At 46.7% G+C, this 26,033-nt stretch overlaps 1 protein-coding gene across 2 annotated transcripts; it reads left to right on the top strand.

The window, feature by feature from the left end:
* Positions 1-352: 352 nt before the first annotated feature.
* On the top strand, positions 353-25,897 carry NIPAL3 (NIPA like domain containing 3). 2 transcript variants are annotated; one of them, XM_068968778.1, is made up of 9 exons: positions 353-455; positions 3,229-3,288; positions 8,548-8,693; positions 12,179-12,275; positions 15,563-15,698; positions 17,930-18,018; positions 19,891-19,954; positions 21,706-21,800; positions 25,698-25,897. In XM_068968778.1, exons 1-9 carry the CDS (start codon positions 368-370, stop codon positions 25,895-25,897), a joined length of 975 nt encoding a protein of 324 aa, XP_068824879.1. In that variant the 5' UTR covers positions 353-367. The 2 variants fall into 2 exon arrangements, with proteins under 2 accessions (XP_068824879.1, XP_068824880.1); XM_068968779.1 differs by lacking the exons at positions 17,930-18,018; positions 19,891-19,954.
* Positions 25,898-26,033: the final 136 nt, after the last annotated feature.

Raw genomic sequence — 26,033 nt, 5'->3', positions numbered from 1 at the left:
CCACACCTCCCCTCTGAGAATGAGGCCCAGACACATGTATTTTTTCAAAGCTTCCCGGAGAATGTAAAGCCTCGTAGCCAGTGTGAGAGCTCTTGTCTCAGAAGATCAATCTAAGATTTAGAACACCAGTGTTTACTCTTCTCTGAGGGAGGACTCAGAAAAATCTGACAATCTCCCCCAAGTTATTTTTAAGAGTGGGGGGTGGTGTGGATTTAGGGTTCATGTGCTGTAGCGTCTTTTCCCCAGAGATCTGGACGAATCGTGTTCTTTCTTGGACTTCCAGAAGTACTGCCACATCCGCCTCGCAGGCTCCAAGGACCCTCGGGCCTATTTCAAGACCAAGACATGGTGGCTGGGCCTGTTCCTGATGCTTCTGGGCGAGCTGGGCGTGTTTGCCTCCTACGCCTTTGCGCCCCTCTCTCTGATCGTGCCCCTCAGCGCTGTCTCTGTGATAGGTAAGACACAGCTCCCGCCCCACCCCTCCCCTGGGACTCGCCCACCTCTGTGATCAGCATCCCCCGTCAGGATCAAAGAGACCTTTACAACAAGCCAGCTTTTGCTTCACTAATAAAACCTAACACTTACAAAGGGCTTCGTACACAGCAGCCCCTACTCTAAGCACTTTACAGATACTGATTCTCTGGCAGCCTTTTGAGGGAGCTGCTGCTGCTAAGTACTGTTATTATTCTCATTTTACAGATGAGGAAACTGAGGCACAGGGTGGTGAAGCTGCTTTTCCCAAATTACACAGCTAGTAAGGAGCAGGGCTGGGATGCACACCAGGCTATTTGCCTCCCAAATCTTTTCCAGATTCAGAACGTTTATCAGAGTTGCTTTTTATTTCTACTGCAGAAGGAAGATTAACCTTGACCTGTTGTTCATCCTAACACTGTGAAAATAAACTAAGCTTTCATAGAATTCAGATGTCTTACACCATCTGAGCCAGCAGAGAAGCCCCTGTAAGAAATTCATGTTCAGCTTATTCGCTGATCTTTTTACATCAACCAACATTATTTTAAAAACATCATCAACTTTTTCATCTGCCATTTCTTCTGTAATTTCTGTAATCACTGAACCAGTGTTTCAGAACGTTTAAACCATCTAGAAGATGAAAGAGTTTTGATGTTCATGAGGTCACAAATAAAATAGACTTATAAAAAATTCTTTTTTTGTTAAATAAAAGATTTTAGTAGATTAGTAGACAATAGTTTTTTGTACATAGGAGCAAGAACAGTGAACTTGCTTTGAAATATTTCCTTTCATCTTGCTGGCAAGGATTGCAGTGCTGAGAAGCTTTTCCCTGCTCTTAAAGGAGAAAAATCATATTCTGAGTCTTAATCCTCCTGGAATTAAGAGGCCCTTTTAAGAGGGCCAGCAGGGATGGTGTATGCCTGGCCATTATGGCCCCTCTTGAACCCAAGGCAGACATCACTAATCAATCATAGCCTTCCTTTCTCCTGAGCCTGGATGGGCCCTCAGAATCCTCAGGGCTTCAGGCAGTCATTACCAATTACCAGGAGTTGGCAAAGGAGTGGAAACTAATTTCCTTTCCCTCATCCTATTTATTGAAAGCCCCTCTTTCTTAACCAGGGTGGGTAAACAGGCAGCCTACAAGATGACCAAGATCTTCAGGCATGCCGTGTTCTTCCCACACAATATTGTTTCAAAATATCATGTGAGTGCCTTTCGTTGAGGCAAGTTGTCTACCGTAGTCCTGACTTCTCCCTCCTGTCTTACATCTGGCCCATGTTGCACACCTGTATTGTTGCTCAGGCCCAGCAGGGTTTTAATAGTTTTGTCCTCTGCGCATTGCTGATCCGTCCAAAGGGCTCTCAGAACCTTTATTCACAAAGAGGAATATGTCACTGAATGACAGGTGCTTTAAATACTAGCCTTTAAAGTTTAATAAGGATCAAATAACCAAATTCTTTAAAATAGACCAAATTATAATGATGGAACTTTAGGGATCAGCCCTTGGAAATTACGGGGCTCTTAGAGCGTCTTAGTCACCCAGCAAAAAATAGGATTAAAAGTAAATAAATATTAAAATAATAACCACCATTATTGGGTACCTATTACATATTAGTCACTGTTCCAGATGCTTTAATAATAATAATAATAATAGCTCAGTTACTGATCACAAACTGTGTGATAAATAATTTGCATGTGTTATCTCATTTAATTGACCCTATAACTCTGTGTGCTAAGTTGCTTAGTTGTGTCCAACTCTTTTGCAACCCCATGAACTATAGCTCGCCAGGCTCCTCTGCCCATGGAATTTTTTCAGGCAAGAATACTGGAGTGGGTTGCCATTTCCTTCTCCAGGGAGAAGTAGGTGTTTTCAGTGATGTGCTGGTAAACTAACTTGAAAGAGAGAAAATGAAAGAAGAAAGAGAGGAGGTGGAAGGAGGTAGGGAAGGGACAGAAAAATGACAAAGAAAAGGAAGACCTGATTTGTAGTGTTTCTGGTATAAATACTCCCACTGTGGCTGATTCCAAGCTACGAGCGACTGAACTGAACTGAACTGAATGGTTTCCTGATGATTAACATTCATCCCGCTGGCGCAGGCTGGATCCAGAGCACGGTTTCAGTGACTAGGAAGTGAATTCTCAGGTGAAGTGACCTACCCAGAAAATTTAGCCAGAAGAGGCAGACCTGAGACAGTAATCCAGGGCTATTCACGATCAATGCCAGCCTCCTCTTTTAGGACAGTCATAAAGAAGTTTGAATACATCTGCAATCTTGGAAGAGTCAGGAAGAGAAAAAAACCAGGGGGAAACATCAGAGGTGGACATTGCCGCAAAGGAGCAGGACCCCTGGCCTCCAGCAGTCCTAGTTTTAACCTTTCCTTGCCAGCTGCATGGTCTTGAGGGATTCCTTTCCCTCTCTCAGCCTCCGTGTCCCCATGTTTCACATGGGATCATAATAGTGCCCACCCCAAAGAGTGAATGTGCCAGAAAGAACTGTGTGAGTTGCCAGTCACAGCAAAATAGTCAACCCTCGGAGCTCCTGGCCCTGTAGGAAATCCTCAAGGAGGCTCAGAGAGGAGCCTCTGTTTTGAAGATGGACATTATAAGGGACTGAGCTCTTGGGGGCATGAGTGAGAGCTTAGGAAGTAGCAAGCTCCAGTGCAAATGAGCCAACCCAGAGGGCGTGGGTGAAGGGACTTGGCATTTGACTGATCGTAGCTTCAGTTCTCTTCTTCTGCTGCTATTTTTTCCTTACAGCCAGCGCCATCATAGGAATCATATTCATCAAAGAAAAATGGAAACCTAAAGACTTCCTGAGTAAGTTCGTTGGTTTGAGCCTGTGTTCGTAGTTTTATCCTTGTGCTTTTTTTCACCGTAAATCCAACTCCTCCCAATCTAGAGATCATCTGTCTCCTTCTCCTCCGTGTGGTTCTATATCCCACCCTCAGCAGGCTGCTGAGAGCTGGGTTTTTTAATCAGTGGTTCCCAAACCTGGCTATCCATCAGAACCATCTGTGAGACTTTTTAAAATGGGTTTTCATTCATGGCATATAATCAGTATTTATTGAACATCTATTGTTGGGATTTTAGTAGGCCCAATAAAAGGCTCCCTCTTTCCCTGAGTTTTAAAGCAATGGGAACTAAAGAAGGAAGCCAAACAGGAGATCAGAAGTTATGCCTTACTACTAACAAAAGTTAGATTGGAACATGCAGCCACATGAACTTGTTTACATTCTCCTCCAGTACACCCCAGCCCCCACCTAGACCTTAGGCCAGTCTCCCAAGGAAATATTTCAGTTTACAGAATGGAACACTTATCCAGAATTACTGCCGTACTTACATATCCTGTGGCAGAGAAGGGAGAAAAAAGAACAAAACCCGAGTGTTTAAATTATTTTTATAGACTGTCTCCATTCAGTTGAGAAATGTGGACCAATGGGGCAAGAAGCAGAAGTGTGGGTCCATTGGAGGCCCCTCCACATAGAAACCCAAGGGGTGGGGAAGAAGTTACCTACTAAGTCCCACCCTCTGCTGTGGGTACTGAGGATATAGCAGTAGGACAGATGGAGGTTACAGTCTAATGTATATATTATATATATGTGTGTGCGTGCAGACATGCTGAGTCGCTTCAGTCATGTCTGACTCTTAGACCCTATGGACTGTAGCCCGCCAGGCTCCTCAGTCCATGGGGTTCTCCAAGCAAGAATACTGGAGTGCGTTGCCATGCCCTTCTCCAGGGGATCTCCCCAGCCCTGGGATCAAACCTGAGGCTCTTGCATTGCAAACAATTCTTTACTGCTGAGTCCTATATATATATATATATATATATATATATATGAAAAGCCCTATATATATATGTATACATCTGTATACATGTTTATGTATAATAAACAAGTGAACTATATGACTAAATCAACAAGATAATTCTGGATCTTAGTGAGTGCTTCAGAGAAAACAATGCTTTTTGGTGGGGCACTGGGAACATGGGTATAGTTTTCCTAGACTGATCAGGGATAGACTCTGAAGAGGTGGGGCCCAGACCCAGATAATACTGAAGAGACTACCGTTGCCGAGGTCTGTGGGCAGTGTTCCATACAGAGCAGGCAGCAGGTGCAGAGGCCCTGAGGCAGGGATGAGTTTGGTGTATCTGGTGTTAGTAAGGCCAGCATAGCTTGAAGGCGATGAGTACAGGAGGAAGGAGGACATGAGAGCAAGGACGCAAGAGGACTGGATGCTGTAGGACCTTACAAGCCACGCTCAGAAGTGGCATAATGGTGGATCCAGGCTGTATTCCCAGAGACTTTGAATCTGGGCTGAGGGCCTTAGGCATTTGCATTCTTACAAAGCTCCCCAGGATGAAGTATATTTGTCTGCAACTTGCTTTGAAATATATCTGAAAATAACCTGGCTTGAAGAATGAGTGGAGGGATGAAGAAAATGGATCGATAGCTGATAAAGCAAGTATAAGAAAATGTCAATTTAGAATCTTGGTGTGGGACTTAGGGGTGCTTTCTATACAACTCTTTCAACTTGTCTGTGTGTCTGAAAGTTTCTAAATACAAAACGTTAGGGAGAAGAAGCTCCCAAGATGCTGGAGGTTTGAGAACCACTGTTCTGAATCATTGGTGAAGAGTAAGAGCAAGACGGGAAGAGGAGGTGGAGAAAGAAAAGAATCTTACTCTGGAAAGAGCAGAACTACTGTTCAGCAAGTCTGGTCAAGGCTATGTTTTTCCAGTGGTCATGTATGGATGTGAGAGTTGGACTATAAAGAAAGCTAAAATTTATGCTCTTTTTTTTTTTAAATAAATTTATGCTTTTGAACTGTGTGTTGGAGAAGACTCTTGAGAGTCCCTTGGACCGTGAGGAGATCCAATCAGTCCATCCTAAAGGAAATCAGTCCTGAATATTCATTGGAAGGACTGATGTTGAAGCTGAAACTCCAATACTTTGGCCACCTGACATGAAGAACTGACTCACTGGAAAAGACCCTGATGCTGGGAAAGATTGAAGGCAGGAGGAGAAGGGGACGACAGAGGATGAGATGGTTGGATGGCATCACCGACTCAATGGACATGAGTTTGAGTAAACTCCGGGAGTTGGTCACGGACAGGGAGGCCTGGCGTGCTGCAGTCCATGGGGTCGCAAAGAGTCAGACACAACTGAGCAACTGAACTGAGCTGAACTGAACTGTTCAGCAAATAAACCATGCTGCAAAGACTCAGAATGATTTGTAGTAATTCTGCGAAGGAGAGGGGTGGGGCTGGGCTGATTCAGAGACCAGTGTAAAGGGTTATGTCTCTTCCAGGGTCATTCTAGGTGGTCCTGGAACGAGCAGCGCACCCTATGTGAATTGGAAAAAGATGCCCCTCTGGCCATCTGTGGGTGTCTGCCTTGGTGAGCAGAGCTTGGGCTAGATTTTAGCCCTCCTCGCCGCCCTTGTGCAGTGAGCAGCCTGCACAGTTGTGTGTGGCCACCCTGCTTAAAGTTCCATTAAATTCAGCAAACATTCACCCAGTGCTAGTCCTTTGCTGGACAATGCAGGCATATTGATGAGTAAGACCTGTCCCTGCCTGCAGAGAACTTAAAGAAACAGGCTTGCACAGAACTTACCCTGTTGAGTTTAACCATGACTGCTTCATTTGCTGAGCGATTTAATAACTGATTTTTTTTTAACATCTTTTGAGGCCTAGAATGAAAATCAGTTCAGTTCAGTTGCTCAGTCATGTCCGACTCTTTGCGACCCCATGAATCGCAGCACACCAGGCCTCCCTGTCCATCACCAACTCCCGGAGTTCACTCAAACTCGTGTCCATCGAGTCGGTGATGCCATCCAGCCATCTCATCCTCTGTTGTCCCCTTCTCCTGCTGCCCCCAATTCTTCCCAGCATCAGGGTCTTTTCCAATGAGTCAACTGTTCGTATCAGGTGGCCAAAGTACTGGAGTTTCAGCTTTAGCCTTAGTCCTTCCAATGAACACCCAGGACTGATCTCCTTTAGAATGGACTGGCTGGACCTCCTTGCAGTCCAAGGGACTCTCAAGAGTCTTCTCCAACACCACAGTTCAAAAGCATCAATTCTTCGGTGCTCAGCTTTCTTCACAGTCCAACTCTCACATCCATACATGACCACTGGAAAAACCATAGCCTTGACTAGACGGAACTTTGTTGGCAAAGTAATCTGTCTGCTTTTTAATATGATATCTAGGTTGGTCATAACTTTCCTTCCAAAGAGTAAGCATCGAAAATAAAGGACATTTAATGTGGTATCACATTTCCTAGATATGGTAGAATGGAACTGCTGCTGCTGCTGCTAAGTCACTTCAGTTGTGTCCGACTCTGTGCAACCCCATAGACGGCAGCCCACCAGGCTCCCCTGTCCCTGGGATTCTCCAGGCAAGAACACTGGAGTGGGTTGCCATTTCCTCCTCCAATGCATGAAAGTGAAAAGTGAAAGTGAAGTCACTCAGTCGTGCCCGACTCTTTGCGACCCCATGGACTGCAGCCTACCAGGCTCCTCCATCCATGGGATTTTCGAGGCAAGAGTACTGGAGTGGGGTGCCATCGCCTTCTCCAGGTAGAATGGAACAGATATAGTTAATTCTATCACAGGAAAATCCAGAGGCCTGCAGTCACCATATGTGCACCTCAGAAGTCATAGCCCTATTCAGCTTGCCTGGGGCTGGGCTCCCTCAACCTCAGAAGCTTTTCAGCAACCCCACAAGGTTCAACCAGAGTGTGACAGGACCCTGGGGAAGAGTCAGGAGACTCTGGACCTTCACCCAGGAGCATGCCTCCCGGGCCACCGACAGTCTCTGACAAGTCTGTGGAGTAGTGTTGATAGTATTTAGATAGTCCCCTTGGAAGTAGTTCAAACAGCCAACTGGGAGAGGATGAGACAGTCTTTTTTAATTGTCTGTGTTCGTGCAAGATTGTGTTTGTGAGGTTCTTCTGTATCCTGGCCTGTCGTGGTAGCTCCTTCAGTCTCACTGCTCTGTGTTGGTCCATGTGTGAATAGGACACAATTTATCATTTCTACTGTTGACGGCATTTAAGTAGTCTCCAGTCTTGAATGATAACAAATCATGTTGCCATGAAAATTTCTGTGCCTGTCATTTGGAAAACGTAGGCTCTAAAGGTTTGCTTTTGAGGGTTATATATATATATGTGTGTATATATATATATATATATATTTTTTTTTTTTTAAAATCTTGCCCATCTAGCTTTAGAATGTTCCTTGTAAAATACACGTTAAACCAGAGCACAATACCAAAACAACTAAAATGAAGAACAAAAACTATGCGGTTTTGCTCATATTCTGCTGGTGGGAGTGGAAGCTGGGGTACAGCTTCTTTGGAAAACCATGACAATAACTACTAAACTGAACATGTGCACGTCCTGTGACCCAGGAATTCCACTCCTAGTTTCATACCCAACAGAAGTACATGCATTTATTTTCCAAGTGACATGCACAGGAACGTTCATAGCAACATGATTTGTTATAACCCAAGACGGGAGACTACTTAAATGCCCATCAACAGTAGAAATGATAGATTGTGTCCTATTCACACGTAGGCCATTTCCTCATCCACCATACAGCAGTGAGAGTGAAGGAACTATCACCACAGGCCAGGATACAGATGAGCCTCACAAACATGATCTTGCAAGAACACAGACACAAGAAAACATAATGCATGATTCCATCAATATAAAGTACAAACCCAGGCAAACGATCAGTGCCGGGGGTGGAGTCTACTGATGGGAAGGGGACACAGGTGGGGATTTGGGGGTCCTGCTAACATTCCTTTTCTCCACATGGGTGCTGGTTACATGGGTGAATTCACTTTGTAAAAATTCATCAAGCACTTTTTTGTTATGCATGCTATACCTCATTAAAATTTTTTTTCATGTTAAATGTTATTTTTTTAAATGACATTCATGGAGATATTCTTTTTTTTTTTTTTAAGTAAAGAAAAACCGAAAATTCAAACAACAGCAGGCCTTCATGTGTTGCCCCAGAGGCACGTGCTGGCCTGGCCAGTGCCTGCAGTGAGCCACGTGACACTTCCTTCTCCCTGCAGGGCGCTACATCTTATCCTTCGTTGGCTGTGGTCTGGCCATCGTGGGTACCTACTTGCTGGTGACATTTGCACCCAACAGTCATGAGAAGATGACAGGTGATAACATCATCAGGCACCTCGTGAGCTGGCCTTTTCTCCTGTACATGGTACGAGAAATTCCGGTCCTTCCACTTGAGATGGTGGGTGTGGGGATGGAGTCCTAGAAACCGAAAACCTGAATTCCCAGCAAGACGGGGTTCATGGGAATCAGGATGTATCTCACAGCACTGAATACCATGCTCGCAGGAGTGTGTAGTTCCTGGTCAAGTATTTTCTTTTTTCCCCACTGTGTCCTGAGTAATGTCTAAAACTGCATGTATAATATGACAACTCGATTTTTTAGAGGTATTTGTAGGTCTGTACCATATCTGTAAAATACTGGACAGGAAAACAGAAACTCCATCAGTAGCTGTCTCTGGGAGATGGAATTATGCTTATGTTTTTATTTTGTCTTTATCTTTACATATCGCTACACTGAGCATTTAAAACAGTTAAGGTAAGTGAAAAAAAGTTAAAATTGTAAGCAGCTATTTCTTTTTGCCCAGTATCACACAGCTGATAGAAGCTGATTGAAAAACGAGAGACAATGGGAACTTTCTTTCCTAAACCCCCAACCGGGGCTCAGTCCTCTGCCCCAGTTACACCCTGGTCGGGTCTACGAGCAGACGAGTCAAGGGAAACACCGAAGGTATTTGATAAAGCTACTGGTATATTCCCGCTCCATGCGTGGCACCATGTTAGATGTTTTTAAATATATAATCTGTCACCGAAAATAATCAATAAACCAGGAGTTTTATATGAGCTAGACTATGGACCATAGCCCAGGAGACAGCCTCTCAGGTCACTCTGAAGATCTGCTCTGGGGAAGCCTGGTTTTCAGCACAATTTTGTATCTTGTCAGGTCAAAGAACATTAAACAAGTCAAAGATATGTTCTTTCAAGTCAACAAAGCAGATCAGCATGTACACAGCAAGTCAGTTTGTCCTTGGTACCTGGGGAGGGAATCTTATCATCCAAGGGGTAGCAGAAAGGAAAGTGTTTAACTTTTTTTTAACATAAACATTCTTTACTTCTGGTCAATGTTCCCTTTTCTTTCATAATTAAAACAGACATACAATGTGTGTAACAAGCTGTTTTAGTTAGCATAAAACTTGAGTTAAACCATGTATAAATCAGAATGATTTCCCCAGACCTCAGGATGTGAAAATTTGTTTCATCACCTCTCGGATTCCCTCAATAGTCCTATAACACAGGCGTTTTTCTCCCCATTTTATCGACTAGAAAACTGGATCTTAGGGTTAGTGAGGTTGCCCAGAGTCCCCCCGAGGGCAGAGCTGGACCCGAAGCCTGCCTGCCTGGCCTCATGTGTCACCACAGCCTGCTGACCACAGCGTTCACTGTTTGGTCTTGCCTCAGCTGCCCAGGCCTGCTGCAGAGGCCCCAAACGTCCTTTCCCCTCAGATTTCCCACAAATCAGAGGAATTAGGTTTCCCCAAGGTTGGGGCTGTGTCGTCTCCCAACCGCCACTGGCCCCAGCATTGACCTGGTGGGCCTAGAAAAGTGTCTGCCAGGCAGAGCCAGAGGCCCACCTTTTCAGGAAAAGCTTGACCCCGGAACACAGACTTCTCTTTACAGTCCTGGGCTCGAGTCCATTCCTTACTCTGCAGCCATTGCCAAGGCCCTTGGCCACGCGTTCTGCCTGCTTCTCCGTAAACTGGCGGACCCCTGGACCCGCAGTGGTTGTCGGGAGAGACACAGATGGTGTGGGAACCACCTGGCCCGTGACTGATGCTCAGTGACCCATTCAGTTCATCTTCCTCCATCATGACTGCGAGGCAGCTGGAGGAATTTGGCCAAATCAAATTCAGTAAATGAGTGTCTGCTCTGTGCCAGACACTGTGGATATAAAAGCTAAATGAGACGTACTCACAGAACTCGTGGTCTACCAGGACGCAGCAGCGGGCTCACAGTCAGCTCACGCTAGGATGCCAAGCGCTCCCCCAGGATGCATTCAAGCATCATGCAAATGGTGGGGAAGTTGGCCCCACCCCTACCCCCAGCCAGAATCCGCGCTCATCAGTTGGAAATACTGAGGAATGACTGTGCATCTGCTTGATGGCATATTCGCAGCAGTGAAAGATAATTGTGTCAACTTCATAAAACATGAAAATTGTTTAGGTAACTAGAAGTGTCCCAGCACAAAATTGGGCTTGGACGGTGATAACAAGTAGATAAAACAGGTAGTCACTGTGACAAAGACAGGAAGACACAGGGAAATGAAAGCCACTGCGTTTTGTGGTCTCATAACTATGAGGAATTTTAAAAAGTGGTTTTCTTTTTAAAATGCCGATTAATGTTTCTGTATTGGTTTTTATGGTAAACCAACTTTAGCGGGAGGTCAAGGCAGGCAGATGGAGCTGAGCTGTTGTTTTAGTTTTGCTGGACACTGGGCTTGCTTCACTCCTTGGAAGAGTATTGCCGATGTCTGGACCTTTTTAAGAAGTAGAAAGGACAAGTTGTTGCTGCAAGGGTGGGGAAGTTCTCAAACTTCAGGGTTCTCTAATTTTCCATTTTCTGGTAGGATTCTTTGCAACCCCATGGACTGTAGCCCACCAGGCTCCTCTGTCCATGGAATTCTCCAGGCAAGAATACTGGAGTAGGTAGCCATTCCCTTCTCCAGGGAATCTTCCAGACCCAGGGACTGAACCTGGGGAGCATCTTCTGAACACAAGGCACAGGGCCCCCATCTGCAGGCAGCATAGCCTAGTGGGAAAGCTCATGTGTCCTGGAGCCAAACTGTCTGGGTTCAAATCCCATTTGCTAGCTTGGGATTGCAGTAGTATCTGCTTCCTAGAATTATGGTGCTGATTTAATGAGTTGAGGGAGTAAAGATAACATGGTTAGAAGAGAGCCGGGCAGATTCATGGGCTCGTTAAGCGTAAGCTGTGATTATGGCCCTGTGAGTTAGGAATTATTGTCATTACCCCCATTTCACAGAGGCGGTAACTGAGGTTCAGAGAACTTAAATGACCTGCACAAGGTCACCCGGGCCAAGCTCAGAACCAGGAGGTTCTGAGGAGGTCCAAGCTCAGAACCGGGCCTCCCTGACTCCAGATGTCCTCTCCTTTCGACTCTGCCAAGCGGCACACAGTAGTGGCTTGGTTAGTGGGCAACTGGTGTATATAGACTTACGTACTTTACCGAAGAGCTCTTCTTCTCAGCAGACAAGCGTCTCCCTCTGTGACTGGCTCCCCAGTTTCAGTGGGCATTATCATGGAGCAGTGAAGGACACCAGCCCAGCCTGGTGAACCTTGACCGTCCAGGACAAGGTGGATGTGAGGCTGGCACAGCACCCTCAGAGCTCCCCCCACGAGGTGGACTCCCCCCCGCAGGGTGGGGGTTAGAGGGACTCAGCGTTCCCTGCTTCCCTGCAGGATATCTAACAGTGGTCTGGGAAATGTTTCGATTCTCTTTCCACACGGAGGGCCTGCGGCTGGTGTGGTCCGCAGCATAAACTCCAGCCCAGCCCACCAGGGTCCCCTGGTCTCGCCCGTGGCCCCCCGCTGAGCTCCCCTCTTGCTGTTCTCCGCAGCTCGTGGAGATCATTCTCTTCTGCCTGCTCCTGTACTTCTACAAGGAGAGGAACGCCAACAACATCGTGGTGATTCTCCTCTTGGTGGCCTTACTCGGTAAGCCAGGGCCCGGGTAGTTGAGTTTTGCCACTTCCTTGGTGGCTCAGACAGTAAAGCATCTGCCTACAATGCGGGAGACCCGGGTTCGATCCCTGGGTCAAGAAGATCCTCTGGAGAAGGAAATGGCAACTCACTCCAGTACTCTTGCCTGGAAAATCCCATGGAAGGTGGAGCCTGGTAGGCTACAGTCCATGGGGTCCCAAAGATTTGGACACGACTGAGCCTCTTCACTTTCTTTTCTTTTTCTTTAAGTAGCACCAAAAGGAAATAATGGGTTTTGTTTACCAAGCTGTGGGCCGCTGGACCCAGGAGCTGCTGGAGGCCAGCTCAGGCTGGTCCCCCTGCATCAGAGGCTGCAAAGGCTGGGTTCCTGCTAACCAGACACAGACCTTGTTAGTTTCTTTTTTTTTTTTTCAATTTATTTTTTTTTAATTGGAGGATAGTTGCTTTACAATATTGTGTTGGTGTCTGCCAGGCATCAGCATGTATCAGCCATAGGTATACATCTGTCCCCTCCCTCTTGAACCTCCATCCCACCCCTCTAGGTGGTCACAGAGCCCTAGTTTGAGTTCCCTGAGTCATATAGCAAATTCCCACTGGCTATCTATGGGCCTCGTCGGTTTCTTTGTTAGGGTTCAGTGTTCAGAGTTCTTGCTCAAATACCAAGTCTCCTCAGTGCCAGGAGAGGTGCTGCAAACTAGCTAGGGCAATGAGCCAGACAGCCACCCCTCCGCTCAGGCTGCTGTTACTCTAAAGGGAGGAAAATGGCAGTAAGTGAGTTGACAAATATATAAGTAGTGTTAAGTTTGAGCAGTGACAATTAACAGTGACAAAGAAGAAACCAGAGTAAGGGTGAAGGGGGCGACTGGAAATTAATTCAGAGAAGTCGGGTGAAGCGGGCTCCAACAGTGGAGTCCCTAAGGATGCTTGTAAGACCTGTCAAAGGTGAAGACTTAATTCTGGATTTAAAGGCAAGAATTGATTTTGATTTCTCTCTCTCTTTTTTTCCTTTTAGAGGCACAGTGGGTACAGAGGGGGAAATGGCTCCTAAATCAGACTGGGGCAAGGCTCTCAACCCGCATAGAGTTAGAGCTGCTAAGAAGAGCCGTGAGAAGCACCCCTTCCTCCTGGAGAGGGAAAAGTGGGTGCCGCCCCGCCACTGCCTCCTAGGGACTGTGTGTCAGCCACATAGTCCCCTAAACATGGGCCTCAGAGAACACCCAGATCTCAGGGCCGGGAAGGGGGTTAAACAACATGAGCACTGATCCCCGGTGTCCTTCTGAAAGCAAGTCCACTCCAGCAGCAGGCCGTAGACCACACAGATCCCTGTCATTGTTCGATAGGGTTCCACTATTTCTTTTTTAACAGCTTTGTGCATGCTGAATCGCTTCAGTCGTGTCCGACTCTTTGCCTATGGACTGTAGCCCACCAGGCTCCTCTGTCCATGGAATTCTCCAGGCGAGAATACTGGAGTGGGTTGCAATACCCTCCTCCAAGGGATCTTTCCAACCCAGGGATCAAACCCACATCTCTTCTGTATCCTGCATTGGCAGGCGGCTTCTCTACCACTAGTGGCCACCTGGGAGGCCCTTAAACAGCTTTACAGAGATCTTATTTGCATACCATAAAGTTCACCTGTTTAAAGTGTATATAATTCAGTGATTTTTAGTATATTCACAAAGGATGTAACCATCATCATAATCAAATTTTAGAATGTTTTTGTAGCCCCCCAAAAGAAACACCATGCCCACTGGCAGCCACTCCTCATTTTCTCATCCTCCCAGCCCATGGAAGTGGAAGTAGAAAGTGAAGTCGCTCAGTCGTGTCCGACTCTTTGCGACCCCATGGACTGTAGCATGCCAGGCTCCTCTCTATCCATGAAATTCTCCAGGCAAGATTACTGGAGGGGGTTGCCATTTCCTTCTCCAGGGGATCTTCCCGACCCAGGGATCGAACCTGGGTCTCCTGCACTGCAGGCAGACTCTTTACCGTCTGAGCCACCAGGGAGGCCCATGGCCAGTCACTAATGTACTTACTGTCTCATGGATTTGCCTTTCTGGACATATTATATAAGTGGAATCATACACCCTGTGGCCATTTGTCACCGGCCTCTTTCACTGAGCATCGTGTTCTAGAGGATTCATTCCTGTTGTAGCATGACTCAGGGGCCCCTTCCTTGATGATTTTGTTTGCAAAGTAGGTTGGAAGATCATGGTCCCGAACCTTCTCTCCTGGTGAATCAGAAGACCAGAGAGTTCTGAGGCACGTTGGCCAGTTCCCTTCTGTCCCCTCCTCACTAACAAGGGCAGTCTGGAGGAAGCGCTTATTTAAACTGGCTGCTGACATTTGAAAACTGCGGCCTAAGTAGCTGAGGGGCCACCAAAAGTCACTGTGTCTGATGGGCTGTTGGCAGGAGAAGGCAAAATGTGCAGCAGCTGAGAAAACGGGAAAGCAGAGCTTTGCAGCCAGAACAAGGACCTTTAGCTGTGCCATACTTGGGAGCTGCTTTTGACTCCTGCTATGGCAGGGGGATCCGATAGTTTAGAGTGAGAGGTCATTTCTGCGGTGCTGGGTAAAGCAGTGGTCTCTACAGTGAGGCCAGCAAGACAGTCCACTGGGCGTACAGGAAGAAAAAGTATTCAAACCGGTATTCATTTTTATCTTCACCTTTTAAGTGAAGGACATATGTTTCCTGCATCTGTTTTATAATATACATACTATAAAAGCCCAGAGTTAACTTGACTCTAATTTTAAAATAAAGAAACATACATATTTGAAAAGTGTATACATATGCGTAGGGGTGTGCATTCTAAAACCTCTAGTCTAAGGAGATGTTTTTAAAAATACAACTGGGTAAGCATTTTAAAAGACTGAAAAGGGACTTCCCTGGCATTCCAGTGGCTAAGACTGCACACTCCCAGTGCTAGGTACCCGGGTTCAATCTCTGGTCAGGGAACGAGATCATACATGCAGGCAACTAAGACCTGGGCAGCCAAATAAAATACATAAAAATAAAATTTTTTTAAAAAGACCGAAAAAGCTCTTTACACATCACATTTTCCCTGAGCTTGCCTTGAGATTGTGTTCCAGACATGCCACTCTAGGGTTCCATGTGAACTCACTGCCCTTTTTTGGTTGAGTTCAGAAGGGACATTTGGAAATGCCTGTTGGGGTTTTGCTTGCCTAGCTGCTTCCACGGGAGAGCACAGAAGAGCTTCTCCTGTGTAAATCACTGGCTGGGCTCTGCCCTGAGGCTCCCACGTGTTCTTGCTAACCTTCCGCAGGCTCCATGAGTGTGGTGGCGGTGAAGGCTGTGGCCGGGATGCTGGTCTTGTCCGTACAGGGGAACCTGCAGCTTGATTACCCCATCTTCTACGTGATGCTCGTGTGCATGGTGGCGACTGCCATCTATCAAGCCGCGTGAGTTGCCGAGTCCTTTTTCCCCTGGGCCTCCCCACAAAGGTCTCTTCCAGCTTCTGGGTCCAATCGCAGTTGTTTTTGAAGTTGTAGGGAAGGGAGAACGTTCACAGGCAGCCTGTCACCAGGGTTTGGCATCCACCGTGGAGCGAGAAGAGTCGCTCATTTGCTGAGTTATCATATGGAGGGCCTTTTGTGCCACTTGAAAAGCCTCGATTGGATGTGTTTTTCTCTCTCTGCCTCAAAAATGTGAGAACCACATGATCAGAGTCAGCCTCCCTTCCCACCTGGACCGAGACAGGTGCCCGTTTCAGGGCTCTCCAGAAGGAGCTGTGCCATCCCCATGAGGCATTTGTTTGTCATCCAAGAAAGAGCAAGCAGTGGTTATTTCTTGTGCTCAAGAAATCTGTCCAAGTAGAAGAGCAAGATGACAGTTTCTCCCTCAAAAGCAGGAGTCCTGAGGGTAGGAGGCCTGGGCCTCGTTCACGTCTGAGACCGGTGACCAGCAGAGAGCCTGGGTGGGTATGTGACGGATCTGCGTGGGTACAGAGGGTGGACAGTGCAGGACTCAGTATGGTGTGTGCGGCAGGCCAGGCCCCAGACTCCAGCTGCTGGGGCTCACCGTTCCCCCACAGCGCCTCGGGGGACCGTAGGAGTGACCGCTGCTGCCCAGGTGCTGTGCTCTCACTGCCGTCCCACGAGCTTGAATTCATTTGGCCCCCACAACAATGACGTCATCCTCATTTTGCACGTAAGGAAATGCAAGCATCCAGAAAGTAGTGGAGCTGAGAGTGAACCTAGCCATCTGACTCCCTCCCCTTCCCTCGCCCCTCACCCCTCTGCCCTAAGCCCCCTCCTCTAAGCTTCTCTAAGACAGAGAGTCCTCATCTGCAGATGAGAATAACCACATGCATGCATGCTCAGTCATTCAGTCTTGACCAGCTCTTTGTGACCCCATAGACTGCAGCACACCAGGCTCCTCTGTCCATGGAATCTTCCAGGCAAGAATATTGGAGTAGGGTGCCATGTCCTACTCCAGAAAATCGTCCTGACCCAGGGATCAAACCCACATCTCCTGCATCCCTGCTTTGCTGGTGGATTCTTTACCACTGCGCCACCTCGGAAGCCAAACCGTAGCTTCTTTTATGATTTTTGTTACTATTATTATGCCAATTATTAAGGTGTTACAGAAAAACCCGAATGAACTTTTTGATCAAGTCATGACTATGCTTAGACCTCCTACGGTGATTCTGGTCATCATCCCTGAGCTTCTGCCCAGTGCAAGGCTCCGTGCTGTGTCCTCCACGGGTTACAGAGATGACCGGGAGGCTTCTCACTCAGGCACTCGGCACACATTCACCGAGGCCTGCTGTGTACTAGGCCTGTGCTGGGCCTTCTGCACACAGAGATGCGAGCAGTACTCACTGAACTCAAGGCGCTCACAGCCCTGGTTGGGGGACAGCTGGGTAAACAGACGATTACAGTTGGGTAGGAAGTGTGTTTTGGTGTAAGCAACTTTGCAATAATAACCACAAGGCTATGCAGTACAGTTACAATTCAGTCACTTAGTCGTGTCCGACTCTTTGCCATCCCGTGGACCACAGCACGCCAGGCCTCCCCGTCCATCACCAACTCCCAGAGCTTGCTCAAACTCATGTCCATTGAGTCGGTGATGCCGTTGAATCATCTCATCCTCTGTTGTCCCCTGCAGATAATGGACAAAGAGTATACTCCTAAATGACAGAGAGTTTTTTGTAGATGGAGAGATGGGGAATGACTCTAATTTCCTCTCTCCTTTTTCCTATATTTATCTCAGTGACTGTTGAATTAAGAAGAAAATTTGTTTAAAAAAAATAATGACAGCACAAGGCAGTTAATGATAAGTTCTCCAAGAGTTTCTTGGCATGTTTAAGGGATCAGGAAGGGCTTTTTAGTGGGTTGGGGATGCGGGTCACACAGAGGCGAGGAGAAGGGCATTGCAGTGATGAGAACCATGTGGGCAGAGGGGCTGCAAGGAGAAGGGGGTGAGCTGCAGGCTGTGTGTCCAGGGGAGGAATGGGAGCTAAGTGTGGACCCCAGCCCGGGAGGCACACAAGGCTGGCATCTTTCTAAACCTGCAGAAGGCCCCCTCGTGCCTTGTTCGTTCTTCACACCAAGCCTGCAGTCACTGGCTTTCTCCTCTGCCCTCCGACGTGCCCCTGACCGCCCACGGACTCGAGTCTTTTGTGTTGAAGGTTTTTAGGTCAAGCCTCACAGATGTATGACTCCTCTCTGATCGCCAGTGTGGGCTACATTCTGTCCACCACCGTGGCCATCACAGCAGGTGAGGGTGCAGACGCCAGATTCCTGTCTTCCACCTTGACCGCAGGTTCGTTCCCCGGGGGGTGGGGGGAGGGAGCGCCACCTCCGTCAGAAGGCCGGTTCTGCTGAGCTGTTCTGCCTGTCACAGTTGTAGATGGTCTCGTGGGGAAAGAGAGACCTGGGTTTTCACCACAGCACAGACACAGAGCTGTGTGGCTCTGGGAAAATCACTTCGCCTCTCTGAACCTCAGTTCCACATTTGTAGAATGGGAGTAATAATACTTTCCTCCTAGAACTGAAATATGAACGTGTTAGTTGCTCACTCACAGCCGACTCTTGGCGACCCCACGGACTGTAGCCTGCTAAGGCTCCTCTCTGTCCGTGGGATTCTCCAGGCAAGAATACCGGACTGGGCAGCCATTCTCTTCTCCAGGGGATCTTCCCGACCCGGGGATCGAACCCAGGGCTCCTGCAGTGCAGGCAGATTCTTTACTGTCTGAGCCACCAGCGGAGCCTAGAATGGAAATGTGTATAGTCCAAACGTCCCTTACCTCGTACTGCTTGTGCCAGGTTTCATTAATAATTTTTACCATCATCTGCTAATTCCCATCATCTGCTAATTCCGCAGCCTTCACTGGCCAAGTAACCACGTATTTCTTCTATATAATTTTTAGAGATCATTTATATATATATATACACACATACACAATTTATATATATATATATATATATAACAAGTTTATGTATATATATATAAAACAAGTGCTCAATAAGTGATTTTCATTAGTACACTCCCCTTCTCTTCTATTTCACCTCCATGTTTTTGATTCTTTTTCTTTCTGAGGTGGCTTCAGAGGCTATAGACATATCAGAGTTTGTTGTTTGTAAGCAGTGATGACTAAAGTTTTCAGAGTAAAAAGGCCAGTGAGAGCCAGTGTGCCTCCCTTTGGGGAAGGCCCAGCGGCACAGCCATCTGCTTTGCCCTGCAGTATGTTCAAGTGGTACCCAGACCTTGCTTACAGAGATCAGGGTAAGAGGGCATACAGCCCGCCAAGCCTGTGCCATGAGCGGGACCAGGGCCTGAGGAGGGCTTGACCCAGAGCAGCCAGAAAGCTGACCTCATGTGGATCGCGTGGAAGTTTCAGTCATGGTCAGTGACTTCAGTCCAGGCAAGGTTGAAAGGAATATGAACACTGTGGTGGAGCTGGGAGTCAAGCGGGAGCTCTGGGTGCAGCAAGAGGCGAGTAGGGTCGGGGGTCGGGGGTCGCGGTATGCGGAGTGGTGAGATGAGTCCAGACTGACGCCGGCTGCAGGGGGAGGTCAGCAGGCCCTTGGCACTTCATGCCACAGGGCATGACATCTGCCAACCGCATGAGGTCGGAAAGCTCCAAAGGCTTAACCACAAAGCCTTGGTTTTCCATCTTAAGAAAGATGAGGGAGAAGAGTTGCGTAAAAACTGCTAAGTAAGGTTTTTAGCTCATCGTGTCATGTCACTGGAGGATGCCGGGTGAAGGGTATGCAGGGAACTCTGCTGCTTCTTTACATCTGTTAATAACTCTATTTCAAAAGAAAAAGAAAAAAAGGTGGAGGTAAGAGGGGCAGTAGGGGAGGAAAGGACAGTCTATTCTCCCAAAGGCAATGGCAACCCACTCCAGTACTCTTGCCTGGAAAATCCTATGGATGGAGCCTGGTAGGCTGCAGTCCATGGGGCCGCTAAGAGTTGGACACGACTGAGCGACTTCGCGTTTGCTTTCAATACCTTAGCAGGTGCAGTCCTGGTATGTTGGGTCCCTTTGGTTTCCTGCAGGGAGGGGAGGCCACCAAATCCTAGGCAGACTGGCCAGTAGGTGATTTGAAAAGAGCTCACTTGTATTTTCCACTGTTCGCTGCTCAGGCGCCGTCTTCTACCTGGACTTCCTCGGGCAGGATGTGCTGCACGTCTGCATGTTTGCACTAGGGTGAGTCCTGTCCTGCACACCCCCCCTGCCCCCGTATTGCAGGCAGTTTGCCTCTCTCCCCACACCCCTGCTCCAGCCTCTAAGCCAGTCCCTTTGAGCCAGAGGAGCAGCTGGCAGTGGAAGCTTTGTCCCCAGAGGTGAGCGTTTCGCCCCCTAAAGGGTTTTATTTTTCCTTGTTTCTCTTTCGGGCTTTCATCTCCTTGTCATTTCGAACACATCACATTTTGACCCGTGAAAAGACTCTCAGCCTCACCTCTGATCAAAGAAATGCATATTGAAAAAGAATTTTAATAAAAAGAAATACAGATTGAAGCTACACGGAAAAGTGAAGTCGCTCAGTCGTGTCTGACTCTCTGCGACCCTGTGGACTGTAGCCTGCCAGGCTCCTCCGTCCATGGGATTTTCTAGACAAGAGTACTGGAGCGGGTTGCCATTTCCTCTCCAGGGAATCTTCCCGACCCAGGGATCGAACCCAGTTCTCCCACATTGCAGGCAGATGCTTTACCATCTGAGCCACCAGGGAAGCCCCAAGACGCCACACAAGAAGCCATGATTTTGCAAAATCTAACAGGATGAGTAATGTCACACTTTGGTGAGAGGAGGAGATCAGCTCTCTGCCACAGTGTGAGAAGTTCTTTGATGTGGGAGGACAATTTGGCAATATCAGCAACGCATTTTTTTTTTTTAATTTTCAGTTGGAGGATAATTGCTTTACAATGTGTGTTAGTTGCTGTTGTACAACAGTGTGAATCAGCTATAACTATACATAAATCCCTTCCTCTTCAGCCTCCCTTCCACCACCACCCCCATTCCACCCCTCTAGGTCATCACAGAGCACTGAGCTGAGCTCCCCGTGCTACACAACGGCTTCCCACCAGCTACTTATTTTACTTGTGGTGGTAGCCTATATATGTCAATGCTGCTTTCTCAGTTAGTGAAATGTTTAAGTGAGCATGCCTCTTGTTGCAGCTTTCCATTTCTAATCATTTATCTCGGAAAAGTAATTGAAATGGGACATAAAGACACATGTATGAGGGTGTTTATTCATTTTTAAATCGATGGTATAAGTACATAATTGAAAGCAACCTAAATGCCTATCAGTAAAATACAAGTGAAATAAATTACGCCGGGGTAGGGAGGATAGAAATGACTCCTCTGTTGACCTGGGTGGTGATCCCACGAGTGTGTGCGCAGGTAAGATTCACTGAGCTCCACATTTTGGGATTGTGCATTTTGTGGCATGTAAATTACACCTCAGTTTTTAGAAAGTGTGCTTGTTTATCTAAATTCTTGGAGAAAAGAACAAAACAAAACAAAAAGACTGGAGACTCTGGAAGAATGTACACCTATGTTGCGGCCTGGGGTTTGTACAGGGACTTTCCAGTTTTTACTTTCTCTGTTCCTATACTGGTTGAATTTAGGCTATAAAGAACTTTTTAATTAAAAAAAAAACAAACACTTTTAAAGGCAGAGGACTGAGATGCAGGGTAAGTGGAGGTGAAGAATTGGCCCAAGAGAACCTGGTTTGTTCTGATTGAGGCTTGTGTGGGCCACACGGCCTGTTAGTATTCACCTCCCGCTTGCTCTCTGCGGATCCCAGGCCTGGCCACCTCTCGGGGCCGTTCAGCAGTGAATCCCTCTCTGCAGCCTGCAACCCACCTTTTCCCTTTCCCCCATTACCTGTGTTTGAATGCATCCCTCCAGCCTCACTCTGGCCTTACTTCTCTTCCTCTCTCATGTGTGTTCACCAGGTGCCTCATCGCGTTCCTGGGCGTCTTCTTAATCACGCGGAATAGGAAGAAGGCCATTCCCTTCGAGCCCTATATTTCCATGGATGCCATGCCAGGTAACGTCAAATCCCATGTTTCTAGCTGGCCAGCCCATCCGCGTAGAATGACTGCTACCTCCTATTTAAAAAGAGACAACCGGCCTCTGGGTTTGGTTCCAGGGAAGATGTGCTGTGCTATTATGGTGTGACTGTCTCTCTTTTTTGTTTTTAGTTTTTTTGTTTACTCTCGGTTTGCAAAAGAGGAGGCAATGGCTAAGGCACCTCGATTGGTTTTGAGCACATCTTGTCAGTTGTCACGTCTACTGGGGGGTCTTTTAAAGACCATCCTGATCCACACCGGGTATAGTTATGACCCACAGCATGTGACTTCCTGCCTACAAAAGGAAAAATCCATTCATCTCAGTGGAATGGAATGATCAGAGAGGGGAAAGAAAACAAGATGATTGAAATTCAAATACCATAACTTCATTCCTCAGATTCACATGGAAGTAGATTGTTGTGGAAAGCCTAATACCCCAGGGAGCTCAGGGTTCACACCGAGAAGCACGCGTTCACACGGTAGGAATGTAACTGTACGAATCAGCCGAATACTGCGCAAAAGGGAGTGGTGGGGCTTGTGGAAAACTGGACAGTTCTTTCCAGCCTCCGGGGATTCAGGTGAGAAGTTTACGATGCTGGCCCAGCCCCGTCTAGATTTGCTGGTCCAAATTCGGAATGCAAGTGACCACTAGCTTTCACACTTTAACTCAAATTTAATTTATATTTTAGATATAGGAGATGGAACTCTCTCCAAAACATAATCTCCCGCCCTCCATTAAGACAGTCTCGTGAACAAAATACAATTGCAGTGATGGCGTAGAATCCTACTTAATAAAGCACTCGAGAGGCAGGCATGTTCTCAGGGCTGACCGAGGTGCCCCTGATCTAATTGGCCCAGGATTTATGTGTCCACTTTTTATATTATTTCCTCATCTCTTGCTATTAAGCTGTTGTCTGTTGTTCTTGCTGTTACCAGCCTGCCTGTTAATAGCAACTCTGTGTCAATCTTCTCATTTGACCCAAGTTGTTCAAATCCCGTATAAAATTAAAATAAATAAGCTCTGAGTTGGGGCCTTAAGATTTCTCCTAGGAGTTAAATGCATGAGCTTTGGTGCATGGACCTTTGAAACATCTAATCTGGCTGCTCAGATGCCTTTTTTGCTTACTTCCTTGTTTCTCGGCTGTGTTCCGGATAGATGAGGGCGCTGGATAGCTGAATTCCAGATAGGTGAGGTGTCAACTCTGTGTGTGTGTGTGTGTGTGTGTGTGTGTAAGTATGTGTATGTACATGTGTGTTTGTGTGTTTACAAACCGTGTATGTGTATACATCTATATAAGTATTTACATATGCATATATGCCAGATGTGTTTTCTGGTAGAAGATAGAAGGTAACCTAAGGTAATCTTCGATATCCACACTCTGTGATCTGTTTGTGGATGTGGCTCTCGCTTTCTCTATGTGCCTCGTGACCTGTGGGAAGTTGGGTGTTGGAGAAAGGAGACCCTGCCCTCCTGGCATGGCATGTCAGGACTGAGTAGGCCTGGGTCCTGTTCTATGAGGTGGAGCATGGGCTTGGAGTTCAGATGACCTGGATTCAAATCCCATCTCCCGTATCTCAGTGGGATAGTACATTAAAGGTCCCTTGCACAGTGTTTGGGATATGGTAGATGCTTGGTTCAATTTCACTTTACTTTTGCTTTAAAAAAAAAAAACTTTGAAAATTCCAAACCTTTGTTTGACCTGATGCCAGGTAGAACAAGAAGAAAACCCTTGAACAGAGTTTCCTCACCAGCTGCTTGGTTTCCCTGGTCAGCATCAGGACCTTCCTGGCTTTTGGTCTCACCAGACTGACATCTTCACAACCAACCAGTAGCCACCATTCAAGAGGAATTCAAGTTCCAGAGATTCAGTCTGTGTCACAGCTGTGAGAGGCTTTAAATAATTCCAGAACCTGCAAGACTTCTAGAAAATGAGGAGAAAAACAGTCCCTGACAGCAAGGAGCTGGCCTGGCTCTCACGGTTGGGCCTTGGGGCTCCTGGTTGAACATAGAGCATTTCACAGAACATCAGCATCAGACGAGGATGTTCTGTGACCGTGTTGGATCAAAACACAAACAGGACCACACCACTGTCCCGTCCAAACGCAGACAAAACACAAACATTGTCTGAACGATAGAGACCAACCATCCACCTAACATGAATGACTCCTGCTTCTTTACCAATCACAGTTTTAGTCTCCATCTCATCTTCTTTCCTTCTAGATAACAGTCATTAAGATCCCCATTTATAGAATTAGCCCCACTTCCTGACAACATCTAACCCAAAGCAAAGCCCTGCTTCCTAAAACCCTCCTAACATCACCCTTCACAACGCTGATCCTGTAATAGTTCCTTTTTGATACCCACTTACTGAAACAGTTGCCCATGATGTACACCTCCTTCACTGCCATGAGTCGAGAAACCCAAATTTGTTAGACTGTAGGTATATTCCTGGTGGGTTTGGGCTGGAGAGCATTGACAAAGCTAAACTCTTCCTGTGAAGCCAACTCCCTTCCCTGAGAAATAGGCATCCCCTCATCTCCTCCAATTTCCTCCCCAAAATCCAAACTATACACTTTTAAACTGTACCCTTCAAATTCTCATCAGCCAGGGCTTATGCAGTGTGAAGGCAAAGGGCCTCCCACAGACCAGGACTTCCCAGGCTGTTTGTAGAATAGGTAAAGAGCAAGGGCTTTGCTGTCAGATCCCAGCTCTATCTCTTATTAGCTGTGTGTCCTGGCAAGTTACTTCACCTCTCTGAATCTCTGTGTTCTTACCCATAAAAGGAGGATAATAGCATATTTCTGTCCTAGGATTTGGGGGGACTGAGTTCTGTAGGGAGCCCAGAGAGCATTCTGGTTAAGAGTGTAGGCTTCAGAATTTAAACCACTGAATCTGAACCCTAGAACTGTCACTTACTAGCTTGTGACCTCAGGCAATCTCCTTAACCTCCAACTGCCTCATTTTCCTAAATCAATAGTTGTGAGAATCAAATGAGAGAAAACTTTATAATGTTATAACTTTATGATGTCTGCCACCAACTAAATGCTCAGCCCCTTTATACAATGCCAGCAACATTATTGCTCTTATTGTTACTGTTTAAAGCACTTAGCCCAGTGCATCAGGCATAGGAACCAGTCAGATGTCAGCTGTTATTATCATCATAGTTTCATGGGAAGTAATTTGCATTCAGGATGTTTATTACTCAACCAAAGGGCAAGAGAATTTAAAGTGTCTTAATTCCCTCCCAGGAAAAAGAATTGGCCTCAGAGTAGGCTAGGTCCCACCTGACTAGGGGAATTGTAGAATACATTTAAAGGAATTAACAACTAAGATATTTGCCCTCAAATATAAGTAGAAATTCAATATCAATGTGCCCAGAAGTAATAAGCAAAATCACACCTAACCCCGTATGTGGATCAGGTATGATAATGTTAAAACTCTCCCTCTGAGCATCATGATATCTGTGTATCACGTATCTGTGACACGAAAGTTATCCTCTTAACAGTATAATGACATTTTTCCAGATCCTGATCTAAACCAGCAGTAAAGTGTTGGCATCTACCACGTTCAAAGCACAGTGCTGTTTCCCCTCTGACCCAGACAGTCTCACCTCCTTCGAAGCCAACCAATGGTTCCTGTTGACAGTGGCTGGCCTGTGTGCATATTTCCTGAAGATTCATCCCTTGTTGCTTAGCAACTGTAGTATTTCTAGTGTGTATTTATGGGTGTTCTTTTTTTCAATCTAAAGCATTCAGGAAATTAACAGTGCACACAATTAGCTCCTGAGCACCATAGTTAGTCCATGATGGGATAGACCCAGCCTCCTTTGGCTCCCGTATCACATAATGATTTGGGGGGATGGATTTTGTTTCAGGTATGCAAAACATGCATGACAAGGGGATGACCGTCCAGCCTGACCTCAAAGCTTCTTTTTCCTATGGGGCCCTGGAAAACAATGACAACATTTCTGAGATCTACGCTCCCGCCACATTGCCCGTCATGCAAGAAGAACATGGCTCCAGAAATGCCTCTGGGGTTCCCTACCGCATCCTGGAACACACCAAGAAGGAGTGAGCCCATCTTGAAGGAGACCCCTTTCCTCTATTCACAGCTGCTCAAGCTGTACTGACAGTGGTTCAATCCTTAATTCTAAAACTTGCCTTTCAAGTCTTTTTTTTTTTTTTTTTAAATCCGCGAACTCTGTAGACGA

Source organism: Capricornis sumatraensis, chromosome 3, assembly GCF_032405125.1.
Source record: "Capricornis sumatraensis isolate serow.1 chromosome 3, serow.2, whole genome shotgun sequence".
Classification (NCBI taxonomy): Eukaryota; Metazoa; Chordata; class Mammalia; order Artiodactyla; family Bovidae; genus Capricornis; species Capricornis sumatraensis.
This window is presented reverse-complemented; position numbering and strand designations above follow the sequence as displayed.